The sequence below is a fragment of the Clupea harengus genome, chromosome 21 (genome assembly GCF_900700415.2).
Source record: "Clupea harengus chromosome 21, Ch_v2.0.2, whole genome shotgun sequence".
Lineage (NCBI taxonomy): Eukaryota > Metazoa > Chordata > Actinopteri > Clupeiformes > Clupeidae > Clupea > Clupea harengus.
Genome location: NC_045172.1, coordinates 14,002,791 through 14,022,301, shown reverse-complemented (window position 1 = coordinate 14,022,301; position 19,511 = coordinate 14,002,791). Strand labels below are relative to the sequence as shown.

Here is a 19,511-nt window from a genome sequence, read left to right as displayed (position 1 = left end):
CTGACTGCTTTGGATTGTACAGAACTGAGCGCCACAGGAGGGGTCAAAGGTGAGGGCATTGGGTACTGGGGTCAAGCGGCCACAGAGATGTCCTGCTTAAAGGTGTATGACTCCCTATGGAACCACTATTTATCTGTAGGGCTTGTGATGTGACTCCACATACACTCACAAATCACGGGGATTCATTCATACACACACACACACACACACACACACACACACACACACACACACACAGAGAGAGAAGCCTCAGGTTCCCAGAACTCACAGGTCCTGCAGAAGCTATTTTTTATTCACTGCTCTCATCTCTTACAAACATGAGACTAGTGGCCTCAGCTGCACTGAACACAGCTGTGTGAACATACCACACGCACAGTTGCTACACGAGAAAAGATAGACCCACAGTCGAGCTTTTGTTTCCCCTGGCAGTTCAGTTCACAAAACAGCAAGCAAGTTCCTGTCCAAAGCTCACCTTGGTCCTGATCGCATGTTTCAGCAGTGCTGCTCTAAAACGGTTCAATTCAAGGAGACTGACTGGGCGGTAATAAAGGAATATGTTTTTTTTCCTTGTGAGAAAGACCAGATACACAAAAAAACAACATTGCAGGTGAGGATTTTCCCTTTTGACCAACTCCGTTTCATTCTTTTTTTCATGTTGATTGACCATTTTTTCCAGCATCATTTCACATTTGTACTAAAAAGACTCCTAACAGCATATGTCAGTACTACTACTCGTCCGTCAGCTACTTATCTTATGGATGAAAACAAATTTAAAAACTGAACTGGGAGGCTGACCTCAAAACAGTTGCTCTTTACAAACATATACAACTACTGTACAGTGTTAGCCACACTAGCATCCGCACCCAAAGCACAACAATAACTGAAAAAAAAAAAAAAAATCCTTTAAAACAAAAATGCACTTTTACAAAAGTGGTCCTCCACAATAATGACCAATGTCATTCATACCCATCATAAATATAGCACTCTATATTAAATAGTTACCTTTTCGAAATGTAGGGGGGGGGGAACAATTAAACAAAAATAACAACAAAAAAACACTAGCAAATATACAGTATGTTTCCAACTGGTTGACTGAATACAATGAAAAGTAGAGGGCACCAAAGTTAGGCATCACACACTTCTTACAATCCCAGGTCCCTGCTATTCTGGGGACCAAGATCATGGTTCTCCTCTCATATGCAATGCTAGCTCATACTTTACGCTAACTCTTACTTTAAGACTCTTGGCCAAATCGACAGCTTCAGGAGTGTGTAAAGGTTCAGTTTAAAATTAGAAGGAGACTTCTTGGAATGCTGCAGAATGGAGTGTTTTTGTGTGTGTGCTCCACACTCTTCCCTTAAACGAGGCTTCACATATTGCTACAGTTTTGCTCGCCAAACTGAAAAATTAACGTTACTTGCCTGAGGTAACACACACAGGCTTGGTCTTCATGTACCGAAATAACTTCAGTCGAGTACCTCCCATCTCTACAAATCTCCACCACCACTCTGTTTACATTCACATACGTTACCTGGTATCAAACCTGCACCAATCAAATAAATATTTTATAAATAAAAATTAAATAAAATCTTGGTGAATCTGAGATCACTAAGAATTAAGACATCTGACCATCTCTTGAGCTAAATCAGGGAACACTTTCTCAACAGGTTATTTGCATACATTTCAACACCCTTTGTAGTATATCTGACATGGCACACACTGTTTACCTGTGGACTGGAATGAGACTTTTTGTTTGTTTGTTTGTTTGTTTGTGATTCTGTTTTGTCCTGGACTTCTTTCGACATTAGGGGGTTACCGTGCTGATGGCCCTGCGAGAGTTAACATTGTGGCACTAAAGGCAGCGTTAATGCTGACTGTCTAGGTCACCGAAGGTGCAAATGCCTTCACACCAAAATCATTAAAAAAAAATCTTAGATGCAGGTCTCCAGCATTTCTTCACATAATCTCTGTCTGGTCCCTTGTTGGTTGTGTCCCTCTGACCATGATTCTGAAACAGGGGAAAAAGAGATGGCTACCCACATAGCAGCTGAGACTGGAGGATTGAACACCTGATTGTAAAGCCAATCTTCCTCATGATACTGGCACGTGCCTCACAGATGGATGTGTTCTGAGTTTTTTCCACTCCTAAACATACACGCATCGACAGCAGTATCTGTGGTAGATTACAGTACAGTCGTGATGAGTGTTCCCAGTCTGGAGACAAAGCTTCAAAATTGTAGCCCAGAAGCCTGTTTAAGAACAAACATGTACTTGGCTACACACCCAGTGCCCCCCTAGGACCCCCCCTCGAAGCTTCACCTTCAGGAGTCATTTGGCCTGGCCTGGAAATGTCTAATTAAAATGATGCTGTCATCGTTCCCACATTTAGGCCCACATTAACCAACAGTTGACTTTTTTTGTGAACCCACTGAGAAGATAATGGCTGCATCAGAGCGAGAGAAGAAGCTGATAAACACTAGAGTCTGACTTCCTCTCCAGCCACCAGTCCACTGTGCGTCAGCCGACTGCAGTTCTCAACACTCGTCCTCCATCTTGCATCTTCCGTGTGTGTAGCAGGTGTCATACTGACGAAGCATGGCCATGACTTAAAAACATAAAATTGTTCATAAAAATAGATCACTGATGAAGACTGTTACAGCTTTTACACAGACACACGCACAAACACACACACACACTTTCTTCCACACATCAATAAACACACACGCGCGCGCACACACACACACACACACACACACACACACACACACACACACACACACACACACACACACACACACACACACACACACACACAGGAGTATGGAGTGTGTGTGTATAGGGAGCAGGGCAGGTGGGATTGTCACAGCAGGGTGCTAGGCTTCAAAACACCAAGGGCGGGAGGAGAGGGCCATGTATGTGTTTTTATGTTTGTGTGTGTGTGTGTGTGTGTGTGATTGAGAGGTGTGGGAGTGCTCAGGTTTCATCAAAGAGCTGCAGGTCGAGCCGCACCACGATCTCGCCCGTGGGGACTTCGTGCAGCAGCAGCCGTTTGGTAATGGGCCCCTTGGAGCCCTGGTCCTTCTTAATGTCCGCCAGCCGGATCTCCGTCCTGCCCAGGAAGTCTGGGGAGAGGGGGAGAGCAGATGAGAGACAGAGTCAGAACGTGGGGAGAGAGAATCTCAGTAGATCAGACAGATTTAGGGTGGGTGTGTGTGTACGTATAACACTTGTGTATGTGGTTGTTTGGGAGTTTTATGGATTTACAATTGTGTGTATGTATGTAGGTGTGTGTATGTACAGTGCCCTCCACAATTATTGGCACCCCTAGTGAATATGAGCAAAACAGGCTATAAAAAATATGTCTTTGCTGTTTATCCTCTTGGTCTTTCACTCAAAATATTCACAAAAATCTTACCTTTTCATTGAAGCAAAATTATTGAAAGAAAAAAAAACTGTTGACATTAAATAAATATTTTTCCCCAAAACATGTGTGCCACAATTATTGGCACCCCTAGAAAAATCTTATAATTAAAATCTAACTGAAGTATATTTCCAGTCATGTTTTACATTTTTAAGTTCACCTGTTTGATAAGGAACTCTTAAGAGGTCAACCATGACTTCCTGTTCCACTGGCGAACAAATATGAGGTGACACAGGCCAAATTCCATTAGTCATTCATCACTATGGGAAAGACCCAAGAACACAGTGACAATGTGCGACGGAAAGTTGTGGAGCTGCACAAATCAAGAAATGGACACAAGTAAATCTCTAAAGAGTTGAAAATACCCATTTCCACTATCATGGAAATAATTAAGTAGTTTTAAAGCGACAGGAGATGTTAAGAATCAGCCTGGAAGAGGACCTATCTGTAAATTGACCCCACGCACCGTGAGGAGGATGGTTCGACTGGCAAAAGAATCTCCAAGGATCACAGCTGGAGAATTGCAGAGGTAAATTGAGTCTTGGGTTCAGAAACTCTCCAGAACTACCATCAGACGCCACCTCCATCACCACAAATTGTTTTGGAGGGTTGCCAGAAAAAAGCCTCTGCTGTCAATCAACAACAAACTAAAGAGCCTACAGTTTGCCAAATGTAAGTCAGACTTTCAATGGGACCGAGTTATATGGTCAGATGAGACCAAAATAAAGCTTTTTGGCAACAAACATCAAAGGTGGGTTTGGCGTAGACAGAAAGATAGCCATACAGAAGAGACCCCCATACCCAATGTGAAGTATGGTGGCGGATCTTTGATGTTGTGGGGCTGTTTTGCTTCCAAAGGCCCTCGACATCTTGTTAGGAGACATGGTATCATGAACTCCATCAAATACCAGCAGATATTAAATGAAAACCTAACAGCCCCCTCTAGGAAGCTTAAAATGGGCCGTGGTTGGACCTTCCAGCAGGACAATGATCCGAAGCACACCTCAAAATCAACACAAAAATTGTTCACCGACCACGGAATAAAGGTTTTGCCATGGCCATCACAGTCCCCCGACCTAAACCCCATAGAAAATCTGTCGGAAGAGCTGAAGCCGAGTATACAAGCGTTGACCTAAGAATCTGAAGGATCTGGAGAGATACTGTATGTAGGAATGGTCTCAGATCCCGTGCCATGTGTTCACCAACCTCATCACACATTATAGGAGAAGACTCAGAGCTATTATCTTGGCAAAGGGAGGCTGCACAAAACATTAAATTAAGGGGTGCCAATAATTGTGGCACACATGTTTTGGGGAAAAATATTTATTTAAATGTCAACAGTTTTTTTTTCTTTCAATAGTTTTACTTCAATGAAAAGGCAAGATTTTTGTGAATATTTTGAGTGAAAGACCAAGAGGATAAACAGCAAAGACATATTTTTTTATAGCCTGTTTTGCTCATATTCACTAGGGGTGCCAATAATTGTGGAGGGCACTGTATGTAGGTGTTTGTGTGAGTGTGAGTATGTGTTTAGGTGTTTGTGTGAGCTTCTCACCGTCAGGGGAGAACTGGTCCCTCTCGAAGACGGTGACACACAGCACATCCTGCTCCAGGTCTTTGATGAAGAACTGGCAGTTAGAGTTCCACTTGGGATTCAGAGTGTCCTGCAGCGTCTTAGTGATGTGGCACTGGGAGCCCATCGTCACTTCACAGTAAGGGTTACTCTTCCCTGCACACACACACACACACACACACACACACACACACACACACACACACACACACACACACACACACACACACACACACACACACACACACAGAGAGAGAGAGAGAGAGAGATATGATCACTTAGCCATCTTTACATTTTCAAATTTACAATTGAACACCTTTATCCAAAACCACTGATAACTGAAGAGCATTTATGTATTATGCATTTAGATGCATACTGCATTCATTCAGCAAAGATTCAGTACGTTTGGAGACCTTTTAAGACAAGATAAGTACAAAGTTACTAAGCTAAACAAATTCTAGCTAATCTGAGAAAGCACACAGCAAGCAGATAGAAGAAATGCACAGTAAGTGTGAGAGTGTTGAACGTGTTTGGGGTGTTAAGATTTATAAATGTAACACATGTATAAAACAAGGAGCACAGGAGAACTAGTGGAACCACTGCACAATAATAATAATAATAATGCATTCTATTTGTAACAAACTTTTAATTTAAAAGAAGCTCAGAGTGCCAATAACACAATAACATCTTTGTTACAGGGCCACGGGCATCATCCTGAACTTTTGAGCAGTTGGTGTTTTCACCTCAGAGTCGTACACAATGTTAGAGAGAAAGGACATGACGCAGCATGATGGGTTAGTTACCATGGGAACGACAGGGCTTGAGCTCGATGCCTTCGACGATGTTGACCATTAGTCTGCCGATGCCTGTGGCTCTCTGGGAACGCACTGCAGCAGAGGACGACAAAGCAGTTAGAACACACACACACAGACACAGACACAGACACACAGAGAGAGAGAGAGAGAGAGAGAAAGAGAGAGAGAGACATACAAACACAAGATTTAGCAAGACATAAAGAAGAAATATCTATAACCACACAAACACACACACACACACACACACACACACACACACACACACACAGCAAGAACATACAGTATAAACACTGTGCAGCACTATGACTACAGGAAAGACACTTAACACATGAAATAGATATAATACAGTGGGGAAAATAAGTATTTGAACCCCTGCCGATTTCGCAAGTTTGACCACTTGCAAAGAAATGTGTGATCTATAATTGTAATAGTAGGTGTATTTTAACAGTGAGAAACAGAATATCAACAAAAAAATCCAGAAAACTGCATTTTATAACATTTATGACTTAATTTGCATTTGATGCAGAAAATAAGTATTTGAAATCCTAGCAAAACATGACTTAGTACTTGGTGGAATAACCCTTGTTGGCAAGCACAGACGTCAGACTTTTCTTGTAGTTGGTCACCAGGTTTACACACATCTCAGGAGGGATTTTGGTCCACTCCTCTTTGCAGATCTTCTCCAAATCCTTAAGGTTGCGTTTTCAATGGGAGGGAATGAGGGAATGAGGTTCAAGCCCAATATTCCACGTTACATGGCCCCATCCATAGTCCCCTCGATGCAGTGGAGTCGTCCTGTACCCTTGGCAGAGAAACAGCCCCAAAGCATAATGTTTCCACCTCCATGCTTGACGGTGGGGATGGTGTCATATTCAGCATTCTTCCCCCTCCAAACACGGCAAGTCGAGTTGATGCCAAAGAGCTTGATTTTGGTCTCATCTGACCACATCCTGTCTCCCAATCCTCCTTAGAATCATTTAAGTGTTCATTGGCAAACTTCAGACGGCCCTGTACATGTGCTTCCTTGAGCAGGGGGACCTTGCGAGTGCTGCAGTACTTCAAACCATTACGGCGTAGTGTGTTGCCAATGGTTTTCTTGGTGACTGTGGTCCCAGCTGCTTTGAGATCATTCACAAGCTCCCCCTGTGTAGTTCTGGGGTTATTCTGCACCTTTCGGATGATCACCGATACCGCACGAGGGGATATCTTGCATGGAGCCCCAGACCTAGAGCGATTGACAGTTGTTTGGTGTTGCTTCCATTACCAAATAATCGCACCAATAGTTGTCTACTTCTCACCAAGCTGCTTGCCGATGGTTTTGTAACCCATTCCAGCCTTGTGCAGGTCTACAATCTTATCTCTGACGTCCTTGGTCAACTCTTTGGTCTTGCCCATGGTGGTGAGGTTGAAGGTGTGAAGTATGATTCTTTGGACAGGTTTCTTTTATACACGTCACCAGTTGAGATCAGGTGTACCTTGTTAGGCCTAATGAGGACTAATCTGTGTGCTTCTTGGGCACATAACTGGTCATTGGGAGCCAGAATTCTTGCTGTTTGCTTGGGGGTTCAAATACTTATTTTCTGCATCAAATACAAATAAAGTCATAAATGTTATAAAATGCAGTTTTCTGGATTTGTTTGTTGATATTCTATTTCTCACTGTTAAAATACACCTACCATTACAATTATAGATCACACATTTCTTTGCAAGTGTCCAAACTTGCGAAATCGGCAGGGGTTCAAATACTTATTTTTCCCACTGTATATAAATGCTTTATGTTTGTTGTGTGTGTGTGTGTGTGTGTGTGTGTGTGTGTGGCATACCTAGGTAGGCCTTCTCCCGCTTCTTCTTCTCTGTCTCAATGAAGAGCTCAGAGGCTGCCTTAATCTTCTGTACCCATGCAGTCCTGCAGCAAAACACAGAGACGGGGGGAGAGTGTTGAGAGTGTGTTTGTGTGTATGCACAAAAGGATACAAGGGTTTCTGTGTGTGTGTGTGTGTGTGTGTGTGTGTGTGTGTGTGTGTGTGTGTGTGTGTGTGTGTCAGAGACAGAGAGAGATGTATGTGTAATATGCTGTATGGTAAAATGGTTAAATTGTAGTAATTGTGGTAAATTCGAAATGAATGTTGAAGATGTGAAAACAGGTGTTTTTTTTTGTCTGTGTATGTGTGTGTGAGAGACAAAGAGAAAGAAAGAGAGAGTGAGCATCAGTGCCTGTGTGTGCGCTACCTCTCGTTGATGCTCTCGGCTCGTATGGTGTAGACACGGTCAATGTGCGAGATGTGAAACAAGGGCTCATCTCCGGAAGGATCCGTGGGGAGTTTCACCAGAACCTCATTCAGGAAGATGGGCTACAGGGGTCAGAGACGGGTCAGGGGTCGAAGGGCATTGGAGGACTCAGAGAAGTGAGGCAGGCCCTAGCAGCTATTTAGCAGCAAATTATTCTAACTTAATAAGTCATTTAAAGTTAAGTTAATAAATCATTATTACCTTAACTTATACAGTCATTCTTAACTTAATAAATCATGCATAGCTTCTTGCACAGGTGAAATTAGTGCCTCATAAATAAATAAATAAATACATTTGAACTTTATAATCATTTAAACCTATTAACTAAGGTTATTAAATCATTATTACCTTAACTTATTCAGTCAGTCATTCTTAACTTAATAAATCATGCATAACTTCTTGGACAGGGGTGATTATTGCCTCACAAATAAATAAATAAATACATTTATTATCATTATCGTAATCATTTAAACCTATTACCTCAAGTGAACTTAATGAATCATGCATTACTAGTCTGGTGTGCGTCTCTGATGGGGCTGAACTCACAGTCTTGTACATGCGGTACTGCAGGTGAGACTTGGCACTGAAGACCTTGTCGGAGCCGGACGAGCCCAGCGGCTTGATGATCTGGGTGAGCAGGAGGAAGTCGTTGAACAGGAAGCCGTACAGCTCCTTGTTGCTCTTGGCCTTGTAGAGCTTGCCGCTGTGCAGGAACTTGCGTGGGCCCAGGCAGTTGGTCACCGAATTGAACACCAGTTGCTTGGGGGAGAAAGGGATGAAAAATAAGTAGCGTACAATGTCAGTTATCGGACAGTGTCAAACATTGGCCATTCTGTTAAACAATCAAAATGCTGAGTTTAATGGATAAACAATCTATAACTTCAGTTTAATAATGGATTCACATGACAACGCGAACGTTTGCTGATAACACACGTCATCCGATAATTAACACTGTTACGATATTGGTGTAAGCTGACAAGTCGTTACATTTCTTTGTATGGCCTCATCAGCTGTGTGTGTATTTTGGTATGTATAATTCAGAGTGTGTGAGACAGTGAGAGAAAGAGTGTTTTCTCTTTCCCTATGTATAAGATGTGTGTGTGTGTGTGTGTGTTTGTGTGAGAAAGAGGCCTGTTTATTCCTGCATATATGAGGTGTATGAGGTGTGTGTGTGTGTGTGTGTGTGTGTGTGTGTGTGTGTGTGTGTGTGTGTGTGTGTGTGTGTGAGTAAGAGGCCTGTTTATTCCTGCATGTATGAAGTGTGTGTGTGTGTGTGTGTGTGTACCTCTGAGAGGCCCTCACACTGCACGTGTGCCTGGATCCACTCCAGCCGGTCAGAGTTCTCCTTCTCCCTGACGCCCTCATTGACCTGGGAGCACAGCTCCTCCGCCTTCTCCAGCGCCTGACGCAGATGGCTGTGGTCCGGGTGGCTGTCCGGCGTGTTCTCCAAAATCTGACACACACACACACACACACACACACACACACACACACACACACATATATGTAAATGTAAAGACACATACATACACAACCCTTTCGAACTGTAATAAAATGCTAACTTTGAGTGTTGTTTTGATGTTATGATCTACTTGTCATGCTAATATTAATACATGCATCTACTAATTTTTTGCATTTATCTGACAATTTACTACTCATACTGATAGGTGTATGAGAAGACATAACAAATGTAGGTCTTAAGGTTTTGATGACGTTGAGTTTGTATTTGTGACAGAGTGTATGATTGAGATGAGGAACAAATGTGTGTGTGTGTGTGTGTGTGTGTGTGGTCACTTACGTTCTTGATGATGAGGGGGTAGCGTGTGACCCTCTGCATGGGCTTCAGCAGGAAGCTGGAGAGGGGCATTCCTTTACACCGCGGGTCCATAGCCAACCTCTGTCAAACACAGACCACGTGTCAGACACTCAGCACACGCTCAGATCACACCTTCAGACCCAAGGGCACTCATACATACCCAAGGGCACGCACACATACCCAAAGTCGCGCAAACATGCCAAACTATGTTGTCTATCTTTCCCAATAGCAAGACCTCCCAAAGCAGTGAGACAGTATCCTGTGAGATCGCGGTCCTCCTCCGAACCCTGCTCCCATCTTCACAAAACTCTGCCAGGCTTACGGCTGAGTTACACTTTACCTAAACTCACCATCATTAGACTGCCACAGCCAAGTCATAAACATAACATGACAGACACTATGTACGTGGCGTGGCTATTAAATTATGAGACTAATGCTGTAATTCAATCGTAATGAAGAAAACTTGTTATATTCGTACTAACAGGCTCGTTATTTAATAGCCACACCTTATAATGCGGTCAGTAGTCATCATGAAAGTTGCTGTTCAAAGATATGATGGTGCCATGTTACCATTATTAGTAATCACCACAACAATTCTACGAACTTTATGTACTGCTAAGCTTCCATACCATCAACTATTTAGAATAAATTATTATGTATTAAATTATTATCAGTTATTATTTAAAGGTAACATCTCACCGTAACATCACTGGACACTGCTTGCATGTGCTTAGATGACGAGAATATGACATCTACCATGACATGTTTATGACATGGTTGTGTCAGTCTTATGACGGACGGTCATAACATGGGGAGACTCAAGTGAAGTGTTACTGGGAACTACGTTTGCAGGCATTTCCTTAACCTTGGAAGGAGGTTACCTTGACAAACTCCTTGAAGTCGGGCGCCTCGTCGGTCTGGTGCTGGATGAGGGTGGCGCCGTTAAGCTGGCAACTGCAGAAGCGGATGTACGGCTGCATGTGGGGCAGCTGCGCCGTCAGGATGTCGCCGATCATCTTCACTGGCATGCGCTCGCCCGACATCTTCTTCCTCACACGCAGAGCCCTGGAGCACAGGGGAGAGAACAGAAGGAGTTAATGTTTGGAAGGGTGCTAATGTTCAGGAGAGAGTGTGTGTGTGTGTGTGTGTGTAATCAGAAGTCATGATTTGATTTGTGTGTGTGACACACACACAGAGCCCTGGGAAAGGTTGAGGGGGCAGAAATTGAGAGAGAGAACAGAAGAAGTTAATGTTTGGAAGGGTGCTAATGTGTGTGTGTGTGTGTGTGTGTGTGTGTGTGTGAGAGAGAAAGTGTGAGTGTGTGTGTGTGTGAGAGAGAGAAAGTGTGAGTGTGTGTGTGTGTGAGAGAGAGAGTGAGAGTGAGTGAGAGAGTGTGTGTGAGTGAGAGTGTGTGTGTGTGTGTGTGTGTGCGCGACATACTTAAGCAGTTTGATGTTGCACATGATCAGCTCCTTCCAGTTTACGAAGATCATGGCCACCTCCTTCTCCGTCAGCAACTCCGACTCCAGCAGAGGCTTCTGGAAGGTCTGTGGGTTGGCCAGATCAGGTCAGTTAAACATGATCCTTCTCTAGTCCTCCCACATAACACTAAGCTCATTTTAAGAATCAATCTCATAGAACAAGGAGGTCGTGTTACTTCCATATGGTTGCCTGTCCTTTTCTTATTCAATGTGAGAATCTGTCAGTTACAGGAGGGTACGGAATGACTAGGTTGAGATCCCCACCAAAGGGCACTTTTGGAACTTTTTGTGTTAAATCTTATGAATCTTAAATTTTGTGTTAAATCTTATGTTAAAAAATTTCAATTATGCTTATGTTAACTAATTTTTATTTTATTATTATAGTTAGTTTCTAATATGTTGGCACTCTGAGATTCTTCTGAATGAAGAGTGCATTACAAATTAAATGAATTATTATTATTATTATTTAACACTAGCAGCCCTCTCAAATTGTATCCAAAAAACAATGCAGCACTTCACAGCAAATGTATAAGGAGGTTAAGAACTTTCTGGTCCAACATGGAGTGCATGTCTCAGCTGGGTAAGGCTGTGTTTATTACAATACGCATTTATATGTTTATCTTTTTTGGCCGTTATTAGTTAGAGTTTTTCTGATCCGTCCTCAAAGGCCTGAAATACTGAGCCAAAAACACTAGGCCTCTTTCGAATGTGATTAAGGTTCAAAAGCCTATATATTCATGAATAAATCATGCGATCGGACATGCAATTGCATTTTTTTGTAAAAAGGCTGTGATCCGCACCGAAGAGCACTTCCATCATACGTTTGAGCCCTAGAGTTTTCTTTTCACTGTCCCCCAATCTGTCTCCAAAAATCCTCACAAACAATTAAACAGGAAAGTTACGAAACCTCTGGAGCACCATGAGCTGCTTCAGGAGGTTTGATCCCATTCAATGCGCGATCTGTGTGCATCTGTGTCTACAGCACTTAACATACTGCATGTGTATGTGTGTATTAGGGTATATAGCACTCACATCCATATGTTCTTGAGTGTGTGTGTGTGAGTGACCGTTACCTCGGTGACCAGCTGCAGGTCATTGACGTAGTTCTCCTCAGTGACGATGAGCTCGTGGATGTAGCCCTGCCGTTTGCGCTCCATGGGTGTCAGCATGTCCAGTAGATGCAGGTCAGCACACCCTGTAGGGACGGACGGACACACACACACACACACACAGAGGTCAGCAGGTATCATTCACGCGCATGTACGCACACACACACACACACACACTAAGATCAGCATTTTAACTCACTCACACAAACATTCCCTTTCACTGCATAACAATCTCACAGTAATCTCTGATACACACACACAATCTCACAGTAAGCTCTTACACACACACACACACAATCTCACAGTAATCTCTGATACACACACACAATTCCACAGTAAGCTCTGATACACACATATAAGGTCAGTTTCAGATTTAGAGTCTCTCACACACACATATACACTGAGCAGGCAACACACATGGATACACTCTGTTACCCACCCAAACCCTGAACACACACCCTATTTGTGGTCCTTTTAAAAGTACACATGCTACCATCCATCTTTCATGAGTGCAAGCACGCACGCACGCACACACACACACAAAATACCGTTCCTTAAAACGTTTTGTTCTGTAGTTTCTCTGTAATGTATCCCTGTGGCTCTACACCTGACCTGTACTTTCTTACTGTACCTCACCCTGCTCTGTCCACTTTTGGTCTGGTTCTCGCTTCTGGCGTGGTTCTACCTCGGTGTGATGGTTACCTTCACACAAACCCTGTTTTTTTTCCTACCCGATGCTGATCTCTCTTTTTTCTTTCCATCTGTTCTCTCTCCCTCATCCTTGCGTAACAGGGCCGCTACCTGGTATCCAGACACTGTATTTCTGCCAGGAGCCATTGCTGAGACATTGGACATACATTCTATGAGATTCTTAGACATGGAGACATCATATCAGCACACATCAGGTATGAATGTTATGACATGAAGGAAAAACACCAGTCCATTGTTGCCATGGAGCTTTTTAATTGTTATACATGTCATTTTCTATAAAGACGGCATGACACTTTTATTAAAGCTAGGAATCGTCTGTATATATTTTCAGGTTTTTTTTTTTTTTACATTCATTTATGATAAAATGCTTCAATAACTGAGTGCAATGGATACGTTTTGGATTTGTTGTGAGATTCAAACAGAAAAGCATTCAGTCTTCTGTCTTACACACAGTATTATAGATACCCAACATGAAGCTCTAACAATGTTGTTCTTTTTTGTGCTTCTCAAAAATCCAAACCATCTGTGACATCCCCAACGTCCTCATATCGTTGTTTTTTTTGGGTGGGGGTGGGGGGTGGGGGTGGGGGGACGTGATAGACAGTTCACCCAACCAATCAATAAGCAGCAAATTCCAATACTGTTACGTTGTGGAGCCAATAAGGCGAGCCACAGAGCTAGATTTAAAAACAAACACAGGCTGAGGGCAGCTACAACAGCGTCGGGTTCAGAGAGAAACACAGACATAACAACAGAACACTCAGATAGGTCTGACAGATTAAAAACACAGCCCAAACAGAATTAAATCAATCATACAAAATTCGGTACCAGTACATCTCATGTATTTTAAGTCATTGTTAAATCCAATGCCATGCTTCTTCTAAGTCAGCTTCCAAATTCTAAGGCAAAGTCGAGTCCTCATACTTGGCTTGGTGCTCAGTTAACACTTCACAAGAAAAACACCAGTCTTTAGTTCTTCGCTTTCTATCTGTAAACATACTTTTATTTGTGAGTATAGGATTGGATTAGGGTATTAAAAGAGTTTTGCTCGTTTTAGTACATTCCTTAACTTCCATGCTGATTTTAACATGATGCTAGTCTTTGAAAGGAATCTCTCTTTAAGGAGCCGCTAAGGTCATCTTCCATGTGTCTTGACTTTTCAAAACCTAAAATCTAGGACCAAAGCAAAAAAAAAATAAATAAAAAAAAAAAATCAAGGGAATATGACTGCACAAGCCATAAACCTCTCTCTCATTTGGTCTTTTCTGCTTCTACAGGAGTCTTACTGTGTGTGTGTGTGTGCGTACGTGTGTGTATGTATGTGTATGTGTGTGCGTGCGTGTGTGTGTGCGTACGTGTGTGTATGTATGTGTATGTGTGTGCGTGCGTGTAGGGGGGGCGGTTCATCTACTTCCGTAGTTCTTAAAACACTATAGGTGTTGAGATTGCTTTGCGTTCAATATAAAAATAGAAGTCACTGCAGAGTGACTTGGGATATATTGCTCTTTTCCAACTTAATGCAACAATTTCATGAAACTTATATCAACAAAAAAAAAACAGAGACAGAGGACAACCGTAGGAGCCGTGTAAACTAGTGGAATTTCTCAATAACTGAGAGAAAACAGCTATTCCAGCCACCTCAAAAAGAAAAACCAAACATTACATTACAATGACACGAGCGTTAACACACTAAGCCTAGTTTCTGACAGGCCCAAGCCAAGTTATTAGAGGCAGTTCCCCTCTGCAGGCACAAGGGGGCACTGATGAGTGTCTGGTAGGGGCAGCAACCAGTGGAGTGCCCCCTTACATGGGAGTCAAGAGCACTACAACAGACTTACGGCTGGGAGAGACAGGTATATTAAACCTACCACATCTCTCCAGCTCCACACATCAAAAGAAAGTGTGTTTGTGTGTGTGTGTGAGTGTGAGTAGATTTGATCTGTGTTTCCTTGTACCGTTCTCCTACATCAGTGGCAGTTGTGCAGTTATTTGGTTTTTACAACACCTATCTCCATCCCAACACACAACATCTACTGAAATAAAGGAACACCTAGCACGAAAAAAAATGAAACAATGAAGAAGAGGAAAAAAAAACAACAACACATAAACCTATTCATTTAATGTTTGGTATGAAAATGGAGTAACGAAATAATAAAAACCAACACGGAGAGAGGCATGTGATTGGATGAATGGAGAGGCCCTATCCCGCCCACTATCTATATGTTCTGTGAAAGTGGTGGGATAGGAGGGTAGGTGGGAGGGGTTTCTACATGTCACTCACAACTAATCTAACCAATGAGCTGCCCCGGTGCAGCTATAAGGACTTTCTACTGGTCAAGTGAGTGGTAGTGAGGGGCATGCCTGCTATGACAGTAACTGGGATGGTCCGGGGCCCTGGAAGGTCTGGGGCACGAATAGTGGGTCATTCTGTGGAGCTGCGGAGGGAGGGACCAGATGAGAGGGGGGGGGGGGGAACAAAGGTGGGGTGGGGGGGCATTAGTTAGGAGAGGGTGGAGGGAAGCATCTAGGCATCAAATGGAAGCCATTTGACAGGGAGCTCAAAGTTAATCTATCACGTTACTTTAGCGCAATTTGTTTGAATGGCGAAAAAAAAAAAAGTAGTTCACAGAAAGCCACAAAAGGACCCACTATCCAATCCCCTCATCAGTCCACCATGTCATTCATGTGAGTAGTTAGAATAGATTCATTCAATTTTACTCAAGACAAGGAAAACAAACGCCTTTCAGTACGAGTTATTGTTTAGTTAGTTTGTTTTCTTCCTTTTTTTTTTTTTTTTTTTTTTTAAATACATGGAGAATGCTGCTTGGTAATTTTGGCGTGCATCTACTAACGGTTTGAATACTGAGGTAAAGAAAAAAGAAAAAAAAAACTGCTGCATTTGCTTTTTTTTTTTTTTTGTCTGCAGTGCTTGTCTTCTAGCCACAAGGGCAGGTGGCAGTCTCAAGACCCTCAGTGGGGCGGCATCTCCCATCATCCCGCAGGGCAGTGACTAGGGGATAGTGGGTCTCTTTGAGGACTTTCAGGGTAGAGTGGGATATGGGCAACATATGAGTCCTAGAGAGAGGAGAACACAGCACATAAGCCAAAAAATAACGGCGTAACAAAAGGAGAAGAAGAAGACGACGACAACACAAAAACAAACAAAAAAAAGGGAAAAAAGGGAAAAATCAAAGAAAGGAAGGAAGAAAGGAACACAATGTGCAACTTCACAAGCTAAGAGGAGCTACATGATCTGGCAGACATGTTCAACATGACAACACAGCATGCAGGCAAGGAGAAGATGACACTGAAGAAGAACTATGACTCTGACATGCAACACATGAGGCGGGGGGGATCCCAAAAAGACTGGGGAGGGGGGTGAAGGGGTAGAGTTGTTAGTGCGGTGGGGGAGAGAGGGCCAAACTCCTGTCATCTAGATAACTGTAGGAATAAGGGCTGTTGGACAACTGCTTGCTTTAAGTGGCGGGTCCTAGGGGGTCCCCCTAAGATGACGGTCTGACTGAAGAACTGGTTTACCGACCCACCTAACCCTACGCCTAAGCCCAGGCAAATCCCGGAGCCTCGACCTTGTTGAGAATAACTCCTATGGCCCTACGTCTGAGCTTTCATTTGCATTTCAGTATGCAGGAAGTAAAAAACAAAAAGAGAGAGAGAGAGACCGGGATTAGTGTGTGAGAGTGTGTGTGTGTAAAAGAAAAAGAGCGAGAGTGAGAGAGAGAGAGCGAGAGCGAGGGAGGAAGGGGTGGAGTACTCACACTGTTGGCTGGGGTCGGTGTCGGTGGTAAGCTTGACGTAGTTGGAGGGGAAGAGGCCCACGGAACCGTTCAGCTCACCCTTCCACCAATCAGGGTCCTCCCTGCTCAGAACATTAATAAGCTGGCCTTTGCCAAAGGGCAGCTCGTCATCATTCTGCGCCGTGTAGTCGTACATGCCGATCACCTGACACACTGGTGTGAATGAAAACACACACACCAGTAAGTTTTACAAATGATGCCACCCTAACATTTGTAATGATAAATTAGACATACATCTCTTGTGTGAGCAGCCATTTCTCAAGTCAAGCCAAGTAAGCTGTAATTGTCATGTCTGACATGCATGCTATCATACATAAAGGGGAACCTAATTTAATTTTTTGGGTACCACAGTGCAACAGGTAACATACAAAACACACAGTAACTAAAAATATGGAAAAAGAAAAAAAAACGTTCTCAAAGAATGTGTTCTGTGTATTGTGACAAACCTACTCAATTCAGCTTAGTGTACGGAAAACAGAAAGAAAAAATAAATAAATCGTTTTTTGTACGTGCATCAGACCACAGGATTCGCACCTGCACTTGGGGTGGGTAGTTTGGGGGGCGTCGGCTCAGTGGGTGTGGTCTTACTGGTGCTTGGGCTCAATAACTTGACGTAATTGGCCGGGAACCAGCCAATCTGACGCTTCTTCCCCCTCGCCTGGGTGGAGCAAAACATAATAAGAACACCACTGTGAGAATCAGAGACGTCCAAAACTGCCACCATAAGCACACAAACCCAACAGACTCAATAGCAGAACACAGAATGATACTAAATAATCAACGCATAGAGGAAGTACATGAAAACACTTCTACCAATATGGGCATATAGCTATCCTGACCCTGAACGTGGGAGGACTATTAGATAACATCAAAAGTTAACTGCTGTTATTACTGGTTATTATGTTCAAGAGGAACACACACACACACACACACACACACACACACACACACACATAACTGTAACCCCCCCCCCACACACACACACATACATAAATAACTGTTACCACCCCCCCCACCCCCCACACACCTGCAGCTCCCCCTCCCACCAGCCTCCGGGGTTCTTCTTGCGGATGAGGATGAGCTGCCCAGGGGCGAGGGTGAGCTGCTCCGCCCCCGTGGCCGTGTAGGGGGCTATGACCTGTGCAATCTCTGCAGGGGAGGAGAGAGGTAGGAGGGGGGGGGGGGGGTAAAAGGAGAGATTCAAAAGATGGGTAAATGCTGTGGAGATGTACTCAAAGACATGCCCTATTCTCCTGTAGACATAATCTGAATCTGAGGGGGTAAAGACGTGCATCGATAAAGAAGGAAGGATGAAGGCGTGTCCCCTGCTTTCAAACTCCTAGTAAAGCACTGCAGTTACTAGCCTGAGAGCGGCCACTCTATAGGCATGCACTCCCACAGGCTGAAACTGAACAGGCTTAAACTGAAAAGGCAGCCTACAATGGCAATATATGTGAGCGGCAGTGAAGGATTAACTATGAGTACACATGACATAAGGCATTAGTGAGTGCAGTGCAGGGCAGTGGCTGTACAGAGGGCCTGTTAGAGGAGATAAGGGCCAGCAGGGGGCAGTCATGCGTCATGCTGCTGGGTACCTGGCTTCTTCCCCAGACTCCCTGTCTTCCCTGCTGCTCCCAGACCCTGAAGAGGGAGAAGATTTCAACTTGGGTATACAGGTCTCTCTTTCTTTCTCTCTCTCACACACACACACACTTCATACATTTTAAACATTTAACTTAAATCAACACAAAACCAATGCATAATGAAGCAGACAATCTCACCCATACATATCTAAATCCTAAATTTCCCTTGGGATTAATAAAGTATCCATCTATCCATCTATCTATCTATCTATCTATCATATCTGCTCACACACACACACACACACACACACACACACACACACACACACACACACACACACACACACACACACACACTCACATCAGAGTCCTTAGGTTTGACGTAGTTGGAAGGAAAGACGCCCGTCCTTCCTCCTACCACTCCTGTCCACCAATCACCTTCCTTCTTGGTGACAGTGATGATATCACCCTGCTGGAACGTCAGATCGCCCTGTTCCGAGCTCTCATACGTGTACATGGCTAGGTACTCTACACACCAAGACAACACCAAGACAACACACACACACACACACACACACAAACCATTACCACAGGGAGATACATCTGTTTTCTTCTTTTTCTGTGTAATTTATGTGAAAATGAATACTGTTATATACAACTTGTAATGTGATGATGATGAGTGTGTGAGTGTGAGTTTGTGTGTTTGTGAGTGAGTGAGTGAGTGAGTGAGTGAGTGAGTGAGTGAGTGAGTGAGTGAGTGAGTGAGTGAGTGAGAGCGGGATCCCCACCTTCTCCAAGCTCCAATGGTTTGCTAGGCGAGGGGCTGGGTCTCTTCACACTGGGCGGGCTTTCTGACGAGCCTGACTCAATACTGCAGCAGAGAGACACACACACACAC

The 19,511-nt window shown here is 43.5% G+C and overlaps 1 protein-coding gene across 4 annotated transcripts in view; it reads right to left on the bottom strand.

Annotated features, from left to right (window-relative positions):
- Positions 1 to 2,777: 2,777 nt before the first annotated feature.
- Positions 2,778 to 19,511, bottom strand: part of itsn1 (intersectin 1 (SH3 domain protein)) — a 50,964-nt gene continuing 34,230 nt past the window's right edge. For all 4 annotated transcript variants that reach the window (XM_031558934.1, XM_031558935.2, XM_031558936.2 and 1 more), the window contains 17 exons: positions 19,402 to 19,484; positions 18,975 to 19,141; positions 18,626 to 18,671; positions 18,058 to 18,179; positions 17,565 to 17,688; positions 16,992 to 17,183; positions 12,469 to 12,590; positions 11,355 to 11,461; positions 10,796 to 10,979; positions 9,897 to 9,995; positions 9,384 to 9,551; positions 8,645 to 8,857; positions 8,039 to 8,160; positions 7,633 to 7,715; positions 5,798 to 5,881; positions 4,977 to 5,150; positions 2,778 to 3,122 (listed from right to left, as the gene is read on the bottom strand). In XM_031558934.1, the coding sequence (XP_031414794.1) occupies positions 2,974 to 3,122; positions 4,977 to 5,150; positions 5,798 to 5,881; positions 7,633 to 7,715; positions 8,039 to 8,160; positions 8,645 to 8,857; positions 9,384 to 9,551; positions 9,897 to 9,995; positions 10,796 to 10,979; positions 11,355 to 11,461; positions 12,469 to 12,590; positions 16,992 to 17,183; positions 17,565 to 17,688; positions 18,058 to 18,179; positions 18,626 to 18,671; positions 18,975 to 19,141; positions 19,402 to 19,484 (2,239 nt within the window). In that variant the 3' untranslated portion in view covers positions 2,778 to 2,973. The remainder of the gene's footprint in view (positions 3,123 to 4,976; positions 5,151 to 5,797; positions 5,882 to 7,632; positions 7,716 to 8,038; positions 8,161 to 8,644; positions 8,858 to 9,383; positions 9,552 to 9,896; positions 9,996 to 10,795; positions 10,980 to 11,354; positions 11,462 to 12,468; positions 12,591 to 16,991; positions 17,184 to 17,564; positions 17,689 to 18,057; positions 18,180 to 18,625; positions 18,672 to 18,974; positions 19,142 to 19,401; positions 19,485 to 19,511) is intronic.